General features: G+C 40.9%; 2 protein-coding genes across 2 annotated transcripts; one reads left to right on the top strand and one right to left on the bottom strand.

Moving 5' to 3' along the window:
- The first annotated feature begins 1,294 nt into the window (after nt 1-1,294).
- On the top strand, nt 1,295-5,890 carry dtymk (deoxythymidylate kinase (thymidylate kinase)). The gene is made up of 5 exons (XM_042481880.1): nt 1,295-1,580; nt 3,012-3,120; nt 3,565-3,655; nt 3,738-3,935; nt 5,638-5,890. Exons 1-5 carry the CDS (start codon nt 1,451-1,453, stop codon nt 5,746-5,748), a joined length of 639 nt encoding a protein of 212 aa, XP_042337814.1. The 5' UTR covers nt 1,295-1,450; the 3' UTR covers nt 5,749-5,890.
- Nucleotides 5,891-6,559: 669 nt separating this feature from the next.
- Nucleotides 6,560-15,034, bottom strand: atg4b (autophagy related 4B, cysteine peptidase). Its single transcript, XM_042483953.1, has 13 exons — nt 14,962-15,034; nt 13,316-13,417; nt 13,107-13,178; nt 12,918-13,016; nt 11,937-12,038; nt 11,762-11,834; nt 10,943-11,022; nt 10,397-10,593; nt 8,741-8,819; nt 8,467-8,612; nt 8,279-8,335; nt 7,461-7,554; nt 6,560-7,363 (listed from the first exon to the last, which is right to left on the bottom strand). Exons 1-13 carry the CDS (start codon nt 14,969-14,971, stop codon nt 7,290-7,292), a joined length of 1,185 nt encoding a protein of 394 aa, XP_042339887.1. The 5' UTR covers nt 14,972-15,034; the 3' UTR covers nt 6,560-7,289.
- Nucleotides 15,035-16,262: the final 1,228 nt, after the last annotated feature.

Below are 16,262 nucleotides of genomic sequence, written 5' to 3'. Positions count from 1 at the left end.
ACCATATCCTGCCCAGGATTAATCAGTGCTACTGAAAAACTCAAACCCAGTGAGTTTATGCCTTTCCGATGTGTTTTAAAAAGTAATTTTTTAGTGAAAATGTGTTTGGGAAATACTAACATACAACTGGATAAATATTAATAAGACTTGGATTATACAAACGGACATTTTGATGTTATTTAGTTGTTGCTAAAGGACCAGTGTGTAAAATTAGAGCAGGGAAACCCAGCTGGCTTGCTCGGGAGCCGGTTCTGGAAAATGACATCAGCAGCCGCACGCATGTTTCTGATTTTAGGACATTATAGGATTTCTGCACAGCTCTTGGATTTTAGCACAATTTCAGGATTTCAGCATGTTTTAAAGATATTAGCACTTTTTTTGGATTTCGAGACATTTTCAAGCTTTTAGCATATTTCTAGGATTATAGGCTGTTTCCAGGATTTAAGAATGTTTAGGATTTTAGCACATTTCTAGGAGTCAAGGACGTTTCTCGTAGGATTTTAGGATGTTACCATCGTTTCTGCATGTTTCCAGGATTTTAACATGTTTTTAGGATTTTAGCACATTTCTTGAATGTTAGAGCATTTCTGGGATTTTATGTTCCTAGGATTTAAAGACATTTCTCAGACTTTCAGACATTTCTAGGATTTTAGCACATTTCTAGGATTTGAGGACATTAGTGTCTTTCAGGACCTCTGTCGGGGGTGTGGGGGCTCTATTTACTGTTTAATGCACTCTGGCACCTTATGGAGACTAAAAGGACAAAAAATGTTCTCAGTGTGAATCACTTTAATGTTATCACGCATTAAAAAATGGTTGGGGGCCACCCAGCACCCTATCAGGGGCCAGATTTGGTGCACGGGCCATAACTTGAACACCACTGTTGTAGATTTGTCGAGAAACATATTACTGAATGGACGGGAAAGCTAGGAATAAAAAAGACCCGAAAAAACTGCTTAAATGTGAGAAGAACCGTAAATCATTTTAGATAAACCGTTTTTATGAAAAACATAATATTCTAAATCTAGCCTACTAATGTCTTACAATGTGCGGGACATTTCTTACCAGGTTGCTCATTGCCTTTTTTTGACCCCATACTTTTGTAAGAAATGAAACCAATTTGTTCTGAGATTAAAGGGTTAAATACTTGTGAGGGGCGTCTAAATGCAGCACAAGAAAAGCGATGTCAATCCCGGTTTTAACAAAAATTATTTTGTAAGTCAAATTTTTGTCAATAAAGTTGTTTTGTTTTGTTTGTTTTTTTAAAAAAAGAAAAAGAAACCGGAAGTGCGTCATCGTGCTTCCTTGTTGACATTTCGCGGAGCTAAAAGGCGGGTAAACGGGGACGCGAGGACGCTGGACCCGGCGTTAGCGCGTTGTTTGGCGGTTTATCTCCGGAGAGGAGCTCGGTGCTTCATCACGGGACGGCGCGGAGGAGCAGGCGGCACCGATGGCGGCTAAAAGAGGAGCTCTGATCGTGCTGGAGGGGGTGGACCGGGCCGGGAAAACCACCCAGTGCCAGAAACTGGTCCAGGCGCTGCAGCAGAGCGGCAGACCCGCGGAGATGATCCGGTTCCCCGGTGAGACCACAGACTCTTTATACGCAGACTGTGGGTGAGACATGCCGGTGTTTACACCAGCAGCACCATTACGATAACCCAGTAACAGCAAATTTACCAGTACACTATATCAAATACTCACTGTTCTTTAACGTGAATCAGCGTCAGGATAAATACAGACCCGCCAAACCGGGAGGAAAAACCCCGGGTACTACGTCAGCGACGTAAATGCGTCATACGCCAACAGCTGTGGAACGTACAGAAGTATTCAGCTCCTTTACTGAAGTACAAGTACAAGTACTGTTACCACACTGTGAAAATACTGTTTCCAGTAAAAACTCCTGCATTGACAATCATACTTAAGTAAAGTGTTATCAGAAAAAAGTGCATTAAAAGTAAAAGTACAAAATGTAGAGAAATCAAAAGAAACAACAGCTGTGTCCCCATTCAGGGTCTGCATCCTTCGGAGGCTGCATTCGAAGGCCGATTACGTCACAGCGCTGCGCGAAGGCTGTCCCATTTGGTCACAATTCGAAGGCTCCTCCTTTCGCAGCCCACAAACGCGGCCTCTTCCCTCTGTTTGGAGGACACATCGCTACTATCCTTCGCGGCCTTCCATTTCCCAAGATTCCTTGCGCGCCCGCGATCTTCAAAAATAATGGCGGCACAGAGCGGAGATCGGAGCGTTGATTTAACTTAATGTGGGTTTTTACTCATTTGAAAATCAAACGCCAGATATGTTAAACTTAGAGGGACATTAAAATCTCATAATTTCATTCATAATACGTGACGTTAGTAATGCTAACATGTAGCCACCTAGCAGCCCCGCTGTGCCGTCCGCTCCGTCCGCAGCAGCGGAGAGCTCCGTCCGCAGCAGCGGAGGCTCCGTCCGCACAGCGGAGGCTCTACTGCGCGAAAAATCAGCTTCCGACGCGGACAGAGGCACTTGTCCTCCTCCTCCAGCAAAATTTAAATAAAAAGCAAATTTTAAAAATACAGTAATTTCTTTGCTTTAGTAAATAAGAGGAAAACAGCAAAGTACTGAAAATTATTATAAAAGTAAAAACAATAGAAAATTATATATATATATATATATATATATATACACATATATACACATATATATATATATATACACACACACACACTAGAGCACTTTCACGTTACAGTGTAGCCGGCACAGCTCATCGAGGTTGGGCTTCTTCCTGTGATGGCCACCGTGAAAACACAAAAATGTGAATATGGAATCGTACCGACCTTCGACATTATTAGAGTACCAGAGCTCGTAGAGGCGATTCTCAAGCGTAAATAGCGTTTTTTCTATGTACACCGAGAGCAACAAATAAAGGAGTCAAATCTTTTGCATTTCTACTCATATTTGGCCAGTAAACGGACACCGATTCTACTATGTAACGTATGTAATGTGCCGCGGTGTGTTTTTTGGGGGGGCAGACAGGACTACGACGATTGGCAAGCTGATCAGCGCCTACCTGGAGAAGAAGAGTGATCTGGAGGACCACACGGTGCACCTGCTGTTTTCTGCAAACCGCTGGGAGCTGGTGTAAGACGACCTGCTTTATCGTGTTCAAGTGAAAGTTTACATGAACTGATTTCACTGTCTGACGTGTCGCAGCAGCACAGGTGTGTCTGATTACCTTAACCATGGCTGCATTCCACTTAGTGAAGGCCCCTGTGCTGTGCTTGCTCACTGGAGCAGCTTACTGGTGCTTTTCCTGCTAAGACAAAGTTGGGGCTGTTTCTGCCAAAACAAGAAGGATCTTTACTAAAAAGGTCCGTCTGCTGTCGGACACGTAGAATAACAATGACGACAACAAACACTTTTAGTGTAAATTGATGGCACAAACATGACCTGATTGGTTACATCACAACCTGTTTCATTGCTGCCGGCCACGAATTGGTCCCATTAGTCACTTAGACTAAAAACAAGGGAAAAACTATAAGTTATAGCTGACATTTTCTTATAATAAAATAATTGTGACCACAGGCCTTTAATGAAGAAGAAGCTGGAGCAGGGCACCACCCTGGTGGTCGACAGATACGCCTTCTCTGGAGTGGCTTTCACCAGTGCAAAGCCGGTGAGTCTTCTCTCAGCCTTTCAGACTCTGACACCATTCAGACCGGACAATCTGCTGAGTTTGACATGTTCGTCTCCTTCAGGGTTTCTCTCTGGACTGGTGCATGAAACCTGACGTGGGACTGCCGAAGCCGGACCTGGTCATGTTTCTGCAGCTCAGTCCGGCTGAGGCCGCTCTCAGAGGTCAGTTTGGAGAAGAGAGATACGAGACGAGCGTTTTCCAACGAGCGGTTCAACAGAAATTTGAACAGCTGATGAAGGATCCTTCGGTCGACTGGAAGGTACGAGGCTGCTCCGCATCGTGCGGCTGAGATTCCAGAGAAGTTGTGTGCAAAACGTCAATAAAATAATGCAATGATTTCTAAATCCTTTGCAACCCATTTTCAGTTGACTTCAGTACAACAGTGACGCTCAACTTTCAGCCCACAGGCCAAATCTTCCAAAGAGAGCTTGTTTATGGAAAAATAATAATAATAACAAAAGGGGCCAGTGGAGGATCTCAAGCATCCCTCGACAGAGGTCTGAGCTAAGCCCCCAATACTGTGAAACCCCAGCAGCGTCCTAAAATCAGAAAAATGCTCTAAAATCCTAAAGATGTCTTGAAGTCCCAGAAACATTCTCAAAACCGCGAAATGTCCTCAAATCCTAGAAACTTTCTAAAATCCGTGAATCAAACTAAAATCATCCAAACATCCAAAAGGACGAGAATGGTACGAAAACGTAAATTCCCAGAAATGTCCAAAAATCCGAGAAACATCCTTAAATCCTAGAAATGTTGTAAAATCCTAAAAATGTCCTACAGTCGGAGAAACATTCACGGGGCCGCTTTGACTGGCCTCCTGTCACTTTGCAAACATAAGTGGAGCAAAGCAAGCTGAGTGTCTCTGCTCTAAAAGACGAGATATTTCATGTGCAAACTGTTCATTTTTGATAAACACACACTTATTGTGAATCTGATCACTGCAACACGTTTCAGCATTTATTTTGCCTTCGCAGATGTGAAGTTACCCATGATGCCATGGGCACTAACTCCCCCACATACCGTCACAGATGCTTTGAACTTTGAGCTGAAAACAATCTGGACGTTCCTTTTCCGCTTTAGCTCTGAGGACACGAAGTCCAAGATTTCCAACAACAATTTGAAATGTGGACTCGTCAGACCACAGTTCACTTTTCCACTCTGTCGGTCCGTCTCCGATGAGCTCAGAGAAGTCTGCGGTGTTTCTGGATGTTGTTGATATTTGGTACATTCTGAATTGATGAGCTGTGTTCGCTGACGGTGGTTTCCCAACGTGTCCTGAGCCCGTGTGCTGGAGCGCCGTCCGAGGGATCAAAGGTCGCAGGCAGTTTTTTTTCAGCCTTCGTGTGCAGATTGTTCTCCGGATTGTGAGTCTTTTGGTGACATTATGGATTGAAAATGGGGAAATTTTGGTCCTTAACTTTGAGTTCTGAAGATGGGAACGGAGTTACGAGTTGACAGATCTGTCTGATATCAGACGAGCTGAAATCCATAACTTCTTTGCAATTCTTCGTAGAGAGATGTTTCACAAAGAGGTGAACCTCTCGCGTCCTTGCTTGTGAATAACTGAGCTTTTTGAGGTTTCCCGCTTTCATAGCCAATCATGATCAGCTGTTACCAGTTAACCTGTTAACCGCCAATATGTTCCCAACAGGTGTTTTAATGAGCATTACTCAACTTTCCCAGTCTTTTGTTGCTCCTGTCCCGACTTTTTTTGGAAAGTGTTGCAGACGTCAAATTCAGAATGAGTGCATATTAACAAATAAAAAATCTTTGAATATTAAATATCTTGTCTTACATTGAATGTAAGCTCAAAAAGGATTTGCAAATCATTATATTCGTTTTTTATTTACGTTTCACACCGTGGTCGACTTTTTGGAGAGAGTGTTTTGTAAATTTATTCTCAGATGTTATTTAAATCAGTAACACAAATCCCTTTTTTTGGTCTGAATTGTCTGCTTCAGGTGATTGATGCCTCTCAGAGCGTCGAAGACGTGCACAAGGTCATCACGACGCACAGCCTGAACACCATCAACACGGCTCAGAACCTCGAACTGGGAAAGCTGTGGACGTAATCCCGAACCAGTCTGCAGTCACTCTGCTGGTGGGAGACCAACACAGTCTGCTGGAGCAGCAACTAAACAGCAGCAAACAACTTTCTTCACGCTTCACTTAACCCTTTGAAACCTGGAGCGACGTCACTTTTCTTGTGCTGCGTTCAGACGCCTTTCAGAATATTTAAACCTTTGACCCTTGAGCAAATTAGTGAGATTTCTTTCAAAATTTTTGGGAAAAGACAGTTGCAACTTGGCAAGAAATGTTCCACATATTTCAAGAAATTAGTAAATGTAGGGGATTTTTTTTTTTTTCAAAAGCTGGGGAAAATGTCTCGGGAAATTAAAATGTTATGAAAAATATATTTATACTTGTTACAAAATTATTCTAATTTTTCTGAAGTTATTTTCTTAAGTCTTTCCCAAGTTTTGATTGCTTTGATTGTCTTTTCCCTTTTCACATTTTCCTTCCCTGAAACGACCACATCGATTCTCCCTACTGGTTAATTTTCATTACTATATGACAGCTTTTGTAAATATAAATATAAAAAAAAAGTATTCAGAACAGAATTAGAATTTTAAAAAATTGTCGTTTTTTTCTTTAATATTTTTGGCAATTTTGATGGAAACATACTGTTTTTCTGTTTAAAAATGTTTACAATTATTAGATTTTTTTATTTTTTGGGGAGATTTTTGAAGAAAACAATTAAGCATTTTTTTCATTGTCTTTTTTTAAACTAATTTTTGGGTAATTTTCTTATTTTGATTTGTTTCCTTTTTTGTTGCTTATCTTCTTTTTCCCGTGTTTTTGACAGAACATTGCTCAAGTCTCAAAGGTTTATAAGCATTTTATTTAAATGCAGAGAAGAAATTCCTTGGCTTAACTTCAAATATAAGAGATGTATCATCGTCAAATATCAGATTCTGACTTTATTTGTTTTTAATCCTCTTACATGTGTATTGTTCTTTCACCTGTCTATATACTGTGATTAAATAAATAATCTTCAAATGAACTAGTGTATATGTTTCAGACTTGGCAAGGATACTTTGCATGAGCAATTAATGCAACTTGTCTGCAGATCTGACTTGATTTGGTTTCATTACAGGCTGTTACAGACTCGAGTTATTAGTGACAAACCGCGGAAGCCATGGGCATCATGATCCTTCGTGTTTCTATACAACATAAAACTGTTATGGCATTTTTACTTATGGAGTCAGGGAAAGGCACCATATCACTTCAGAATAAACATTTAAAGTGTTAAGACTCAAATGGAAACACAGAGTGTGTGTGTGTGTGTGTGTGTGTATGTGTGAAGATGTGCATACAGAATTTATCCTGAGCTCCTGCTACGGCTTCCACCAGGCAGTCTCGATGTTGGATACAGAGAGCATTCGGAGGCTGTTGAGAAGAACGCTGTGTGACACACTGACTACGCCATTGGAGCTGGACCGGCTCAAGAGGTCTCCAGTTCATGTTCATCCCCTCAGGCTTCCCTTCTGACGCAGAGAAAAGACGCAGAATCTCTCGCCAACTGTCGGCAAATCATTGTTCGTTATGTTCCTCACAGGGAAAGGATCTCAAACTCTTCGTCTTCTGAGTCGAAGAACCGCTCCAACCTATCCGAGTCCGAGAAATCTGCGAAGTGAGCGTCAACACGAGAAAGAAAAACATTAAATTTCATTAATGGATTTTTTAAAAGTATATTCTGCAGAAAAATGTGCAGCTCCTTTACCAGGGGTGAGGTTAAGGGCGTCCACGCTGACCATGTGAGAGGGCTGACTGTCAACCAGCTCAAACATGGGCAGGCCGCCTCTGTTACAGGACAGCTAGAAGAGAAGGACCATCAATCATTTCATGACCAGAGTTCATCATTTTTACCATTAAGTTTCCATCATTCTTCCATGATTTTGAGGCAAATTTAAGAATTTTCATTCTCTGAAGCTACCATCGATACTACTTATCCGTTATTTTTCATTACTATATAATAGCTGTTTGAAATATATATTATTTTAAAATAATTATTTCAGAACAGGATTACAACTGAATATTTAGATATAATGTAGGTACTGTCCGTTATCTATGAGAGGTTGATCGGGAGGTGCAAAATGTGGAGGTGTGTCAAATGATTTTTTTTTTAGCACTGGGAAGGGAGTTATGTTTTTTATTTTTAGCTTCCTTTTTTTTTTTTTTTTTTTTTAAACCACCCATTTTAAATATTTGTGGCCTTTTTCCTTTAAAATGTTTAGCAATTTTTGAAGAAAACCATTTGGGCAATTTTTTAAAAAAAATTTCCCTGGTTATTTTTGAACAAAACATTGGTGATTTTGGGGGGTGGGCAGTGATTTGTGAAGAAAACAATTAGATGATTATTTTACTTTTGGCATTTTTGTTTTGTTTCGGCAATTCAAAAAAAAAAGCCTCTCTAATAGTCCAGCACATCCCTGATAATTACCTCATACAACCCCACTTCAAAGAAAATCCAAACTATCCCTTTAACTGCTACAGACGAGTCGAGGGAGCAACAAAAGAGCAGTGTTCACGGAAACGTACCCTTCTTATGCGCATACACCAGTCATCAAACTCGTCCTCTGTTCTGCAGAAGAAACCCTGGCAGAGACCAAAAACAATAAGCTGCTGAACATCTGAGTTACAGTACAAAGTGTTCAGCCTGCTCACATTCACAGCCAACAATGGGCTCAGTTTGCTCTCTGCCATAAAACCCTCTCCAGCATTCCTACCGCTGCGATGGATGGATCCAGCTCACAGATGTGCATGCGGCAGGGCGGGTGCTGACAGTGGTACGTCTCATCGGGGACCTGGCCGTCTTCACATGGATCCACTGCGGGCTGAGTGGTGTGCGGGTCTAAATAGATGAGTTCCTCTCCTAAAGAAAAAAAAAAGACGCATGTTTATAATTATTACTCTCTGTGTTGGTAGAATTAAAAATGGTGAACATGAGTGTGCAGTGACCAGCTGAGTGTTTTATTTCACAAACACAGAGACCAGACATACCGACATAACCAATGAAGTAATGGGCACTGTTGGGTTTTCCCCCAATAACACCCAGGGACTGAGGCAGCATGAAGCATTGCTGTGAAAAGAGACAAGAGGGTTTATCTCACCCCAGCTGCAGCTGCGTTACCTGCTGTCAGTAGGGCTGGGCGATATGGCTTTAAAATATTAGGCAGGCCTTTTATAAAGTGGCTAAAATATGTTTTTTTAATCAACCCACGCGGGGTGCATGCTCTGTCTGTTTCTGCAAACCAAGGGCGCCGACCGCCAGCTCCTGTATGTAACACAGTGACTATACATGAGTATCAAAGACAGCCTCACTTCAAGAATGCACAGCTATCACTTTAATTCTCTGCTAGGCTAATTTATACAACATGAAATGCCATAGGCTTATGCTAATAACATTAGCATGTTGTATTTGTTGAGGAAACCTGTTTAGTATAAAACAATTCATTTGTCAGTGAACCTTGTGAGGTGTAACACAGACCCTCCATCACACAAGTCACAGCGGTGTGGGCCACATACGTAAACCCCCCCGAACTCCAGACCAGCATGACATAAAATGGTCAGTGTGGGTTTTTTTAACTTAAAAGCTGTAATTTTACATTCTGTTTTTTAATATTCATGACTTATATATAACTTATAACTTTGATGTTCTAAACTAAGAAATGAGAAAGACTTGAGGTTATTTTTTTGTTACAAGATACTTCTTGGTTGAAATCCAGCCCTTTGATATGTCTTCTGTTACTGTGGTGTGTTTCTGTCTGAACAGCGAGTTTCTTCACTCAAGCATCTAACTGTGTGTTCACACCAGACATGACGCGAGCGTTTCGTGCAGTGTGTTACGTTCAAAGTCAATGCAAAGGAAAGACACGAATTGGCGCCGGGTAGCATGATGGATGTGGCGCAAATGAAGCGAAAAGAGCAATTTCATGAGAGTTGACCAATCTGAACTCTGGTGACGTATGACGTAGCACGTACCGTCGGTTGATCAACGACAAGATGGAGGAGAAACTTATCGTTGCTGTGTGTTGCTACCCCGAGCTCTTTGATACAACCTCTTTTTTTTTTTTTTTTTACAAAAACAGAAATAAAAAGAAACTCCCTTGGAGGAAAGTTAGTGAGGAGGTCGGATTATCTGGTAAGTTGACAAAACATTTTTCTGTTATTACAGCAGCCATTAACAGCAGCCTTTTATATTTAAACACTTAACCGGCCTAACGTTTGCCGATTTCTCTCGTGAGTAGCTTGCGTGTGTGAAGCAAAACCAAACATTCTGGCGTTTTTATTTCATTTTGTTGTTTTTTTACGTTCAGTGTGACCGCACAGTAAAAGCACAATAACTGTTTTTGTTGAAAAAATAGGAATCTTGTGAGAGAATCCTGATCTCAACTCTTAAGGAGAAAAATCCTGATTGACATTTCAGCAAAAACCGCGCAGCCCTACATGTGAGCAGTTTTATTGTTCTGGCTGATTGTGTTTATGTGAGTACAAAGGTGTGTTTGTTATATCAAACTCATGAAGATATCAAACAAGCAATTCAGTTGTCTCATTTTGTAAATCAAGTTTCCAGTGACAACCCCCATATTACAGCATACAGCGGTCATTATATCCCACAGAAAACTTGTTAGACTCAGAGAGTAATACTTCCTTCACCTTGAGGGTTTCGATGTAGGCCTCGTTGATGTCAGTCAGGCCCAGCCTGAGCGGGATGAGCAGGACTAGAGGTTTCCAGAGGGCCGTCTCCTCCTCCGCCAGGGCACACGCCCCCTCCAGGCAGCCATTGAGCTCCCCCACTCCCTCCGCTCCCCCACAGGCTCCTGCAACGTCCAGCCAGGGCATACAGAGGCGCTCTGCAGTGAAGAAAATGATCACAACGAATAAACACAAAGTTACTGAAATATTACCATCATTTATGTTGGAAAAACAAAAGAAAAATATGCTGTTTGTAGCCACTATTCAGAAAAACTGCACTGGATTAGAATTACTGCAGATCACACACAAGACTCGAGCCAGAAAAGCAGCAAGACGGTAAAATACTGACACTGGCCACTCAGCTACTTTTTGTTTTAGTCTAATTAAAACAGCAATCCATCTAACGGAGGCTTTCTGCCCTTTTTTTATTTCTGCTTTGTTTATTTTCACATTGAAAATCACCAAAATACTGTAATGACCGTCAACAGGACAAAAAAATGCACTTACTGATCTCCTCGATGACCACAGTGTTATCCATCGCCACATGTACGACTAATCTGCTCCACGTATCAAACACTGCCAGCTTCCTGAAAACACAACGAGATTTGGAGAGACATCTTTAAATCACTGTGAACCTGCAGCTGACAGTGGGATGGATAAACACAATCAAGAGACTGGAAAAGAAAGATAGAAACTAAACTACAGATGCATCTCAAAAAATGTGGTTATGGTGAAAAAGTTTAATTTTCTTCGTAATTCAATTCAAAAAGTTAAACGTTCATGCATTATATATTCATTACACAGAAATCGAAGATATTTTAAGCCTTTTTTTGTTTTTGTTTTACGTAACGAGTTTAGAATATATTTAAATTTCACTTTTATATAACTTTTAATACCTGATGGAAATTCTTAAACTTTCTCCACAATATTCACATTTTTTGAGACACACCTGTATAATGGGAATGCACCGTTACAAAATATGTTATGTTTCTACATTTAAAAATCTTTTTTATCAATATGTTTCTTGTTTTTGTTTTGTAAGATCCAATAAAAAACATGTCTGATATTTGTATTTTTGTCATTATTTGAATTTATATTTATTATGGTTTATTGACTTACATAACCTTTTAGCTTCGGTCGTGCAGGTTGTAGATATGTGAGACATTTGAAAATACTCCAAGAAATGACATCACAAGAAGTAAAAATACCAATGCAGGTACTGGAAGACCATTTCTATTGCGGTGTTCAAAGGGTTGGTGTATTTGTAAGAGCGGCTGCCTGAAACTCCAGTGTGTTGGTAACTTGTAGCTTCTCTGCAGTACTTACTTTAAAACCTGGGCGACTGTGTTTGGTCCATACCACTGGCCGATAGGCTTCCCCTCTCCAACTCCCATTTGGGCTGCAGCATTTAGAACAACAAAGAAACGATGTGAGGCAAACTCTGAGGACTGCCTGAGCGAGTCCTTGATGACACTGGAAAGGTCTGACACTCCCTACTTACCAATCTGATGGATGGAATAATAGCTGTCTTTTTTGTCGATGAAGGCGTTGAGAATACTGATGTACTCTTCTCTTTGTTTCTGGCCTCGGGCCCATCTCCAGTCTGAGAACAACGAGACAGTTATCAAGCCTGTTTCAAACACGCTCTGTTTGCTGTCGTGTGAATACTGGAGAGGAGCTGCGAGTGCCACACACTGATAACAATCTGGTTTCATCTGCACATATATACACACACACACACATATATACTGTATATATATATATATATATATACTTTTTCAAATAAGTAAACCAAGTCATCATGTGTTTAACTAGTTCTTTTGCTTTTTTTCATTGTCTGTAAATATTTCTTTTTTTGTCTGTCTGCTTGTTTGCATAATTATTTCTCTATTTTCTAAATAATAAATCATAAATCATAAAGGTCCAGTCTCTTTTACTAGCCCTGTGTAACGACACATTTTGAGGAATAAAAGCTTGTTTCAATGGGAGGCTCGGTCTGGTTACCATGGTGACCATGCAGTTCATTTTTATATTAGTTCTTTGGCTACCTGCTGGAGATAACGTTAGTTAGCTGCTTAGACTGCACATACATAGATACATACATACATAGATTTTTGTCAATATGGACATGCTACACACATCATCAGCTTGGTAAAATTTTCAGCTATTCAATCATTCAGTTAATTTTACGGAAATCATGAGCACCAAAGAAGACAGAAATACCGGCAGATTAAACAAGGGAGACAAAAAAAGAGGTTTAAATAAAAAATTTGGTTGTATTTCCCGTCTTTGCTGGGTAACAGTTTTGTGTGAAAGGAAATAAAAGCCTGTCCCTTACAGACGCCTGTCCCAGATGTAAGCCTATAGAGCTCAATGATTTAAGCAAATAATGGCCTGGGCTGTTAACTGAAGCGTTATGGTGTTTATGTACACACACACAGACACTCTATCAAAGCAGCTATCGTTTTTAAAGTTGCCTCACCTCTGCCTACATGTCTACACACCAAGGCCTCGCCAAGGATCATCTGGCCGCACCGCAACATACATCCCCATCCTGTATCTGATGTTGGTCCTGTCCCACCTGAATTTTTGTAATAACATGTAAAAAAGATGATTCAAATCTAACTCAAAGCGCAGTTTCGGTGCTCAGCTCAAACATTCCTTTACTCACCAATTGGTGGGAAGTTTTTTCTGTATGTGAACCACAGTCGTGACGTGACATCTGATAAAATCTCATCTTTCTCTGCGTGAAGACAAAGAATCAACATATTATAATAAATCCACACTTAAAAGTGTATACATGCTACCTAATGTAAGCCCTTTAAATACAAATACTCATTCCTCTCTGTCTCACACACACGTTCTGACCCACAATCCCACCTGTGAGTGCGCTGTATTCTTTCCCCAAGATCCACACGGGCTCCGAGGTCTCAGGAAAATCTTCAAACTCTCCAAAGCGAAGTGTGTCGTACGTCAAGGTTGCTGCAAAAGAAGAGAACGCAGTTCACTGTATGTTTGGGGAATCACAGAGGCGCTGCTGCTGGTTGTACTGTTGACCACTGAACATTTACTGCAGCTGACTGAAGTGAGGCTGTTTGTCTGGGAGTAAACATGAGGTACCCATTCACTGCTTAATACAAATTACTTCCAGGAAGGGTGATCGATATGCATATTTTTTTATAAAATATAGAAGACATTTAGTATTTGTTTCTGTGGACTAACCTGGGTCCCATTTTATATGAAAGGGAGCAAGTGAGGGAGGAATCTCCCCGTGGTAAATAAAGTTATTAGGTTTCAAGTTCCTGCCAAATGTATATCAAAGTGCAGTGATACTCAACTTACAGCCTGAGGGCCAAATCTGGCCCCAGATAGGATGCCCCCCCCCCCCCCCAACCGTTTTTCTAATTCACAATAAAATAAAGTGATTCACACTGTGACATGTTTATGTACTTTTAGTATCCATAAGGTGCCAGAGTGGATTAAAAAGCATTCACACAGAGCATGTTGATCAAAATCTCTGATTTTAGACGTTGCTAAGATTTTAGGCTGTGTCTATGATTTTAAGGTTTTTCTGCACTTTGAGGACATTTATTGGATTTCAAGACGTTTCTCAGATTTTATGACTGTTATGACGGATTTCTAGGACATTCCTCTGATTTCAAGATGTTTCTTGTTTCTTTCCGGTTTCAGGACATTTCTAGAGTTGGGTTGTAGGACATTACTCGGTTTAATGACGTTTCTTAGCTTCAAGGACCTTACTAGAATTTTGCATGTTTCTTGGATTATATGACATATCTAGGATTTAAGGAACTTTTTTAGGATTTTAGGACATTAGGGTCTTGGCTTGGATCTCAGTCGGGGATGTGGGGATCCTCCACGGGCACTTTTTTGATAAACAAGCTCTATTCTGATGCTGTTTTATGCACTCTGGCACCGTATGGATACTAAAGGGACAAAAATAATTCACAGTGTCAATCACTTATTGGGAATTAGAAAAGGTTTTGGGGTCCACCTGGCACCCTATAAGGGGCCCGATGTGTGGCCCGCGGGCCGTAAGTTGAGTATCACTGGTTTCAGCTGATAGCATCCCGGTGCTAACAGTAGCCTGGTGTGATGGTGACAGCGCATCGACTGAGACGCTCGTCTTGGGCGTAACGTAACGTTAGCATAGAGAGTGAAACCGAGGACGGGAGGCATATCATTCAGAGTGAAACTTAACGTTGACTCAGACGACATCTGGAGGCCGTACAGGAAGTTTGACGGCGGTGCGGCGAGCTGTCAGAGCGGGCGAACCGCCACAGTCAGCAGGCTAACGGTGGTTAGCAGTTAGCTTTAGTCATCATTTTAGCAGCTAACGTCACCGACGCTACAAAGCAGTCTGTGTCTGCCGGGAGCTCGTGAAACAGTCGTGACAGAGCGGGGGTTTGTCGCCAGGTGTGACACGGCGCTGCTGTGGTTATTTAGTGATAATGATATCTTGTTACGGAAGATAAAGAAATGTTATTTTCCTGTTAAATTTCGCTTACCTGCATCCATCCCGACGGTCTTCACCCTATCTTGTTTGTTGTTTTCTGGACTCCGACCCAGCGGACCAATCAGAGCGCAGCACTGCTGTGGAATCTGGACGGAGGCGGGACTTTTCTAGCGACATTCAATCAGATCTGAGAGGCGGGCTCACGCTGCCTTGACCAATCAGGAGTGGATGACGTATGTGTCCCGTTGAAAACAGTTCACGTTACAGATTAACCCTTTCATGTATAAACAAATACTGTGTAAACAATACTAAATTAATTACAGGCACACACACACACACACACACACACACACACATAGATATGAACTTTCTTTCTTGAGGTCATTTTCTTATTTATTTTTAAATTTTATTTTATTTTTTCGTGTAACTTTTTTATACTCATTTCTCACTTGTTTTTGGGCCATATCTTAAGTTGCACGCGACTTTTTTTCCTTCCCTGTTTCTGAAATAAATCAAGTAAATGTGCGCAGGTTTCAACGCATTAAACAATTTTATTATATGCACATCAAATGTGTTCATTCCTTGAAACCTGAGCAAATTGGTTTGATTTTCTTCAACAACACGGGTAAAAGGCAAAGAGCAACGTGGTAAGAAACGTCAGCGGCAAGACATAAGTAGCATAAGACAATTATTTTCAAAAAAAGTCCTGGAAAGTTCGGGGAATTATATTTAATAATGCGATTTGGTTTGCGATTCTAATTAAAGATATCTCTAACTCAGTTCTCTAGTCTGTTCTTGCATTATATCAATGGAGTCCAAGGATGAAAAGAGATGTCATGTCTGCCTCTGATAAAGCTCCTCTACTATTCATCTTATGTCTGAAGAAATAAAATAAAATAATGGACAGGCAGTTTAGTCAGAAGCACTTAATTGCAATATGAGCTGGAAAATATTTCCACACTTTAATGTCTGTAATTCATTTATTAAAATAATTGAAGTAATTGCAACCTGAGTAAATTGACACAATGAGACCGGAGTGGACACCGGCGGAGACTGAGACCGGAGCGGACACAAGTGGAGACACTGGCTGGGACTGTAATGGACATTCAGAGACACTGGCGGAGAATGAAAGCGGAGCGGACGCCAGCGGAGACACCAGCGGGGAGCGGAGCAGACATTTGAAGACACCGGCATTTTTAAAAGAAATTCAAAGCAAAAAAAGTGAGAGATCCCTCCAATGGACCTCGTGGAAAACAGCTGCAAAGAAAACTCTTTATCAATTATTAATCAACATTAAAGCTGCTGATTCGATGGATTGATTTAAGAACCATTTATTCTTGTGAATATTTACAA

Source organism: Plectropomus leopardus, chromosome 3 (assembly GCF_008729295.1).
Source record: "Plectropomus leopardus isolate mb chromosome 3, YSFRI_Pleo_2.0, whole genome shotgun sequence".
Taxonomy (NCBI): domain Eukaryota; kingdom Metazoa; phylum Chordata; class Actinopteri; order Perciformes; family Serranidae; genus Plectropomus; species Plectropomus leopardus.
The sequence above is the reverse complement of the archived record's forward strand: the minus strand, read 5'-3'. Positions and strand labels throughout refer to the sequence as shown.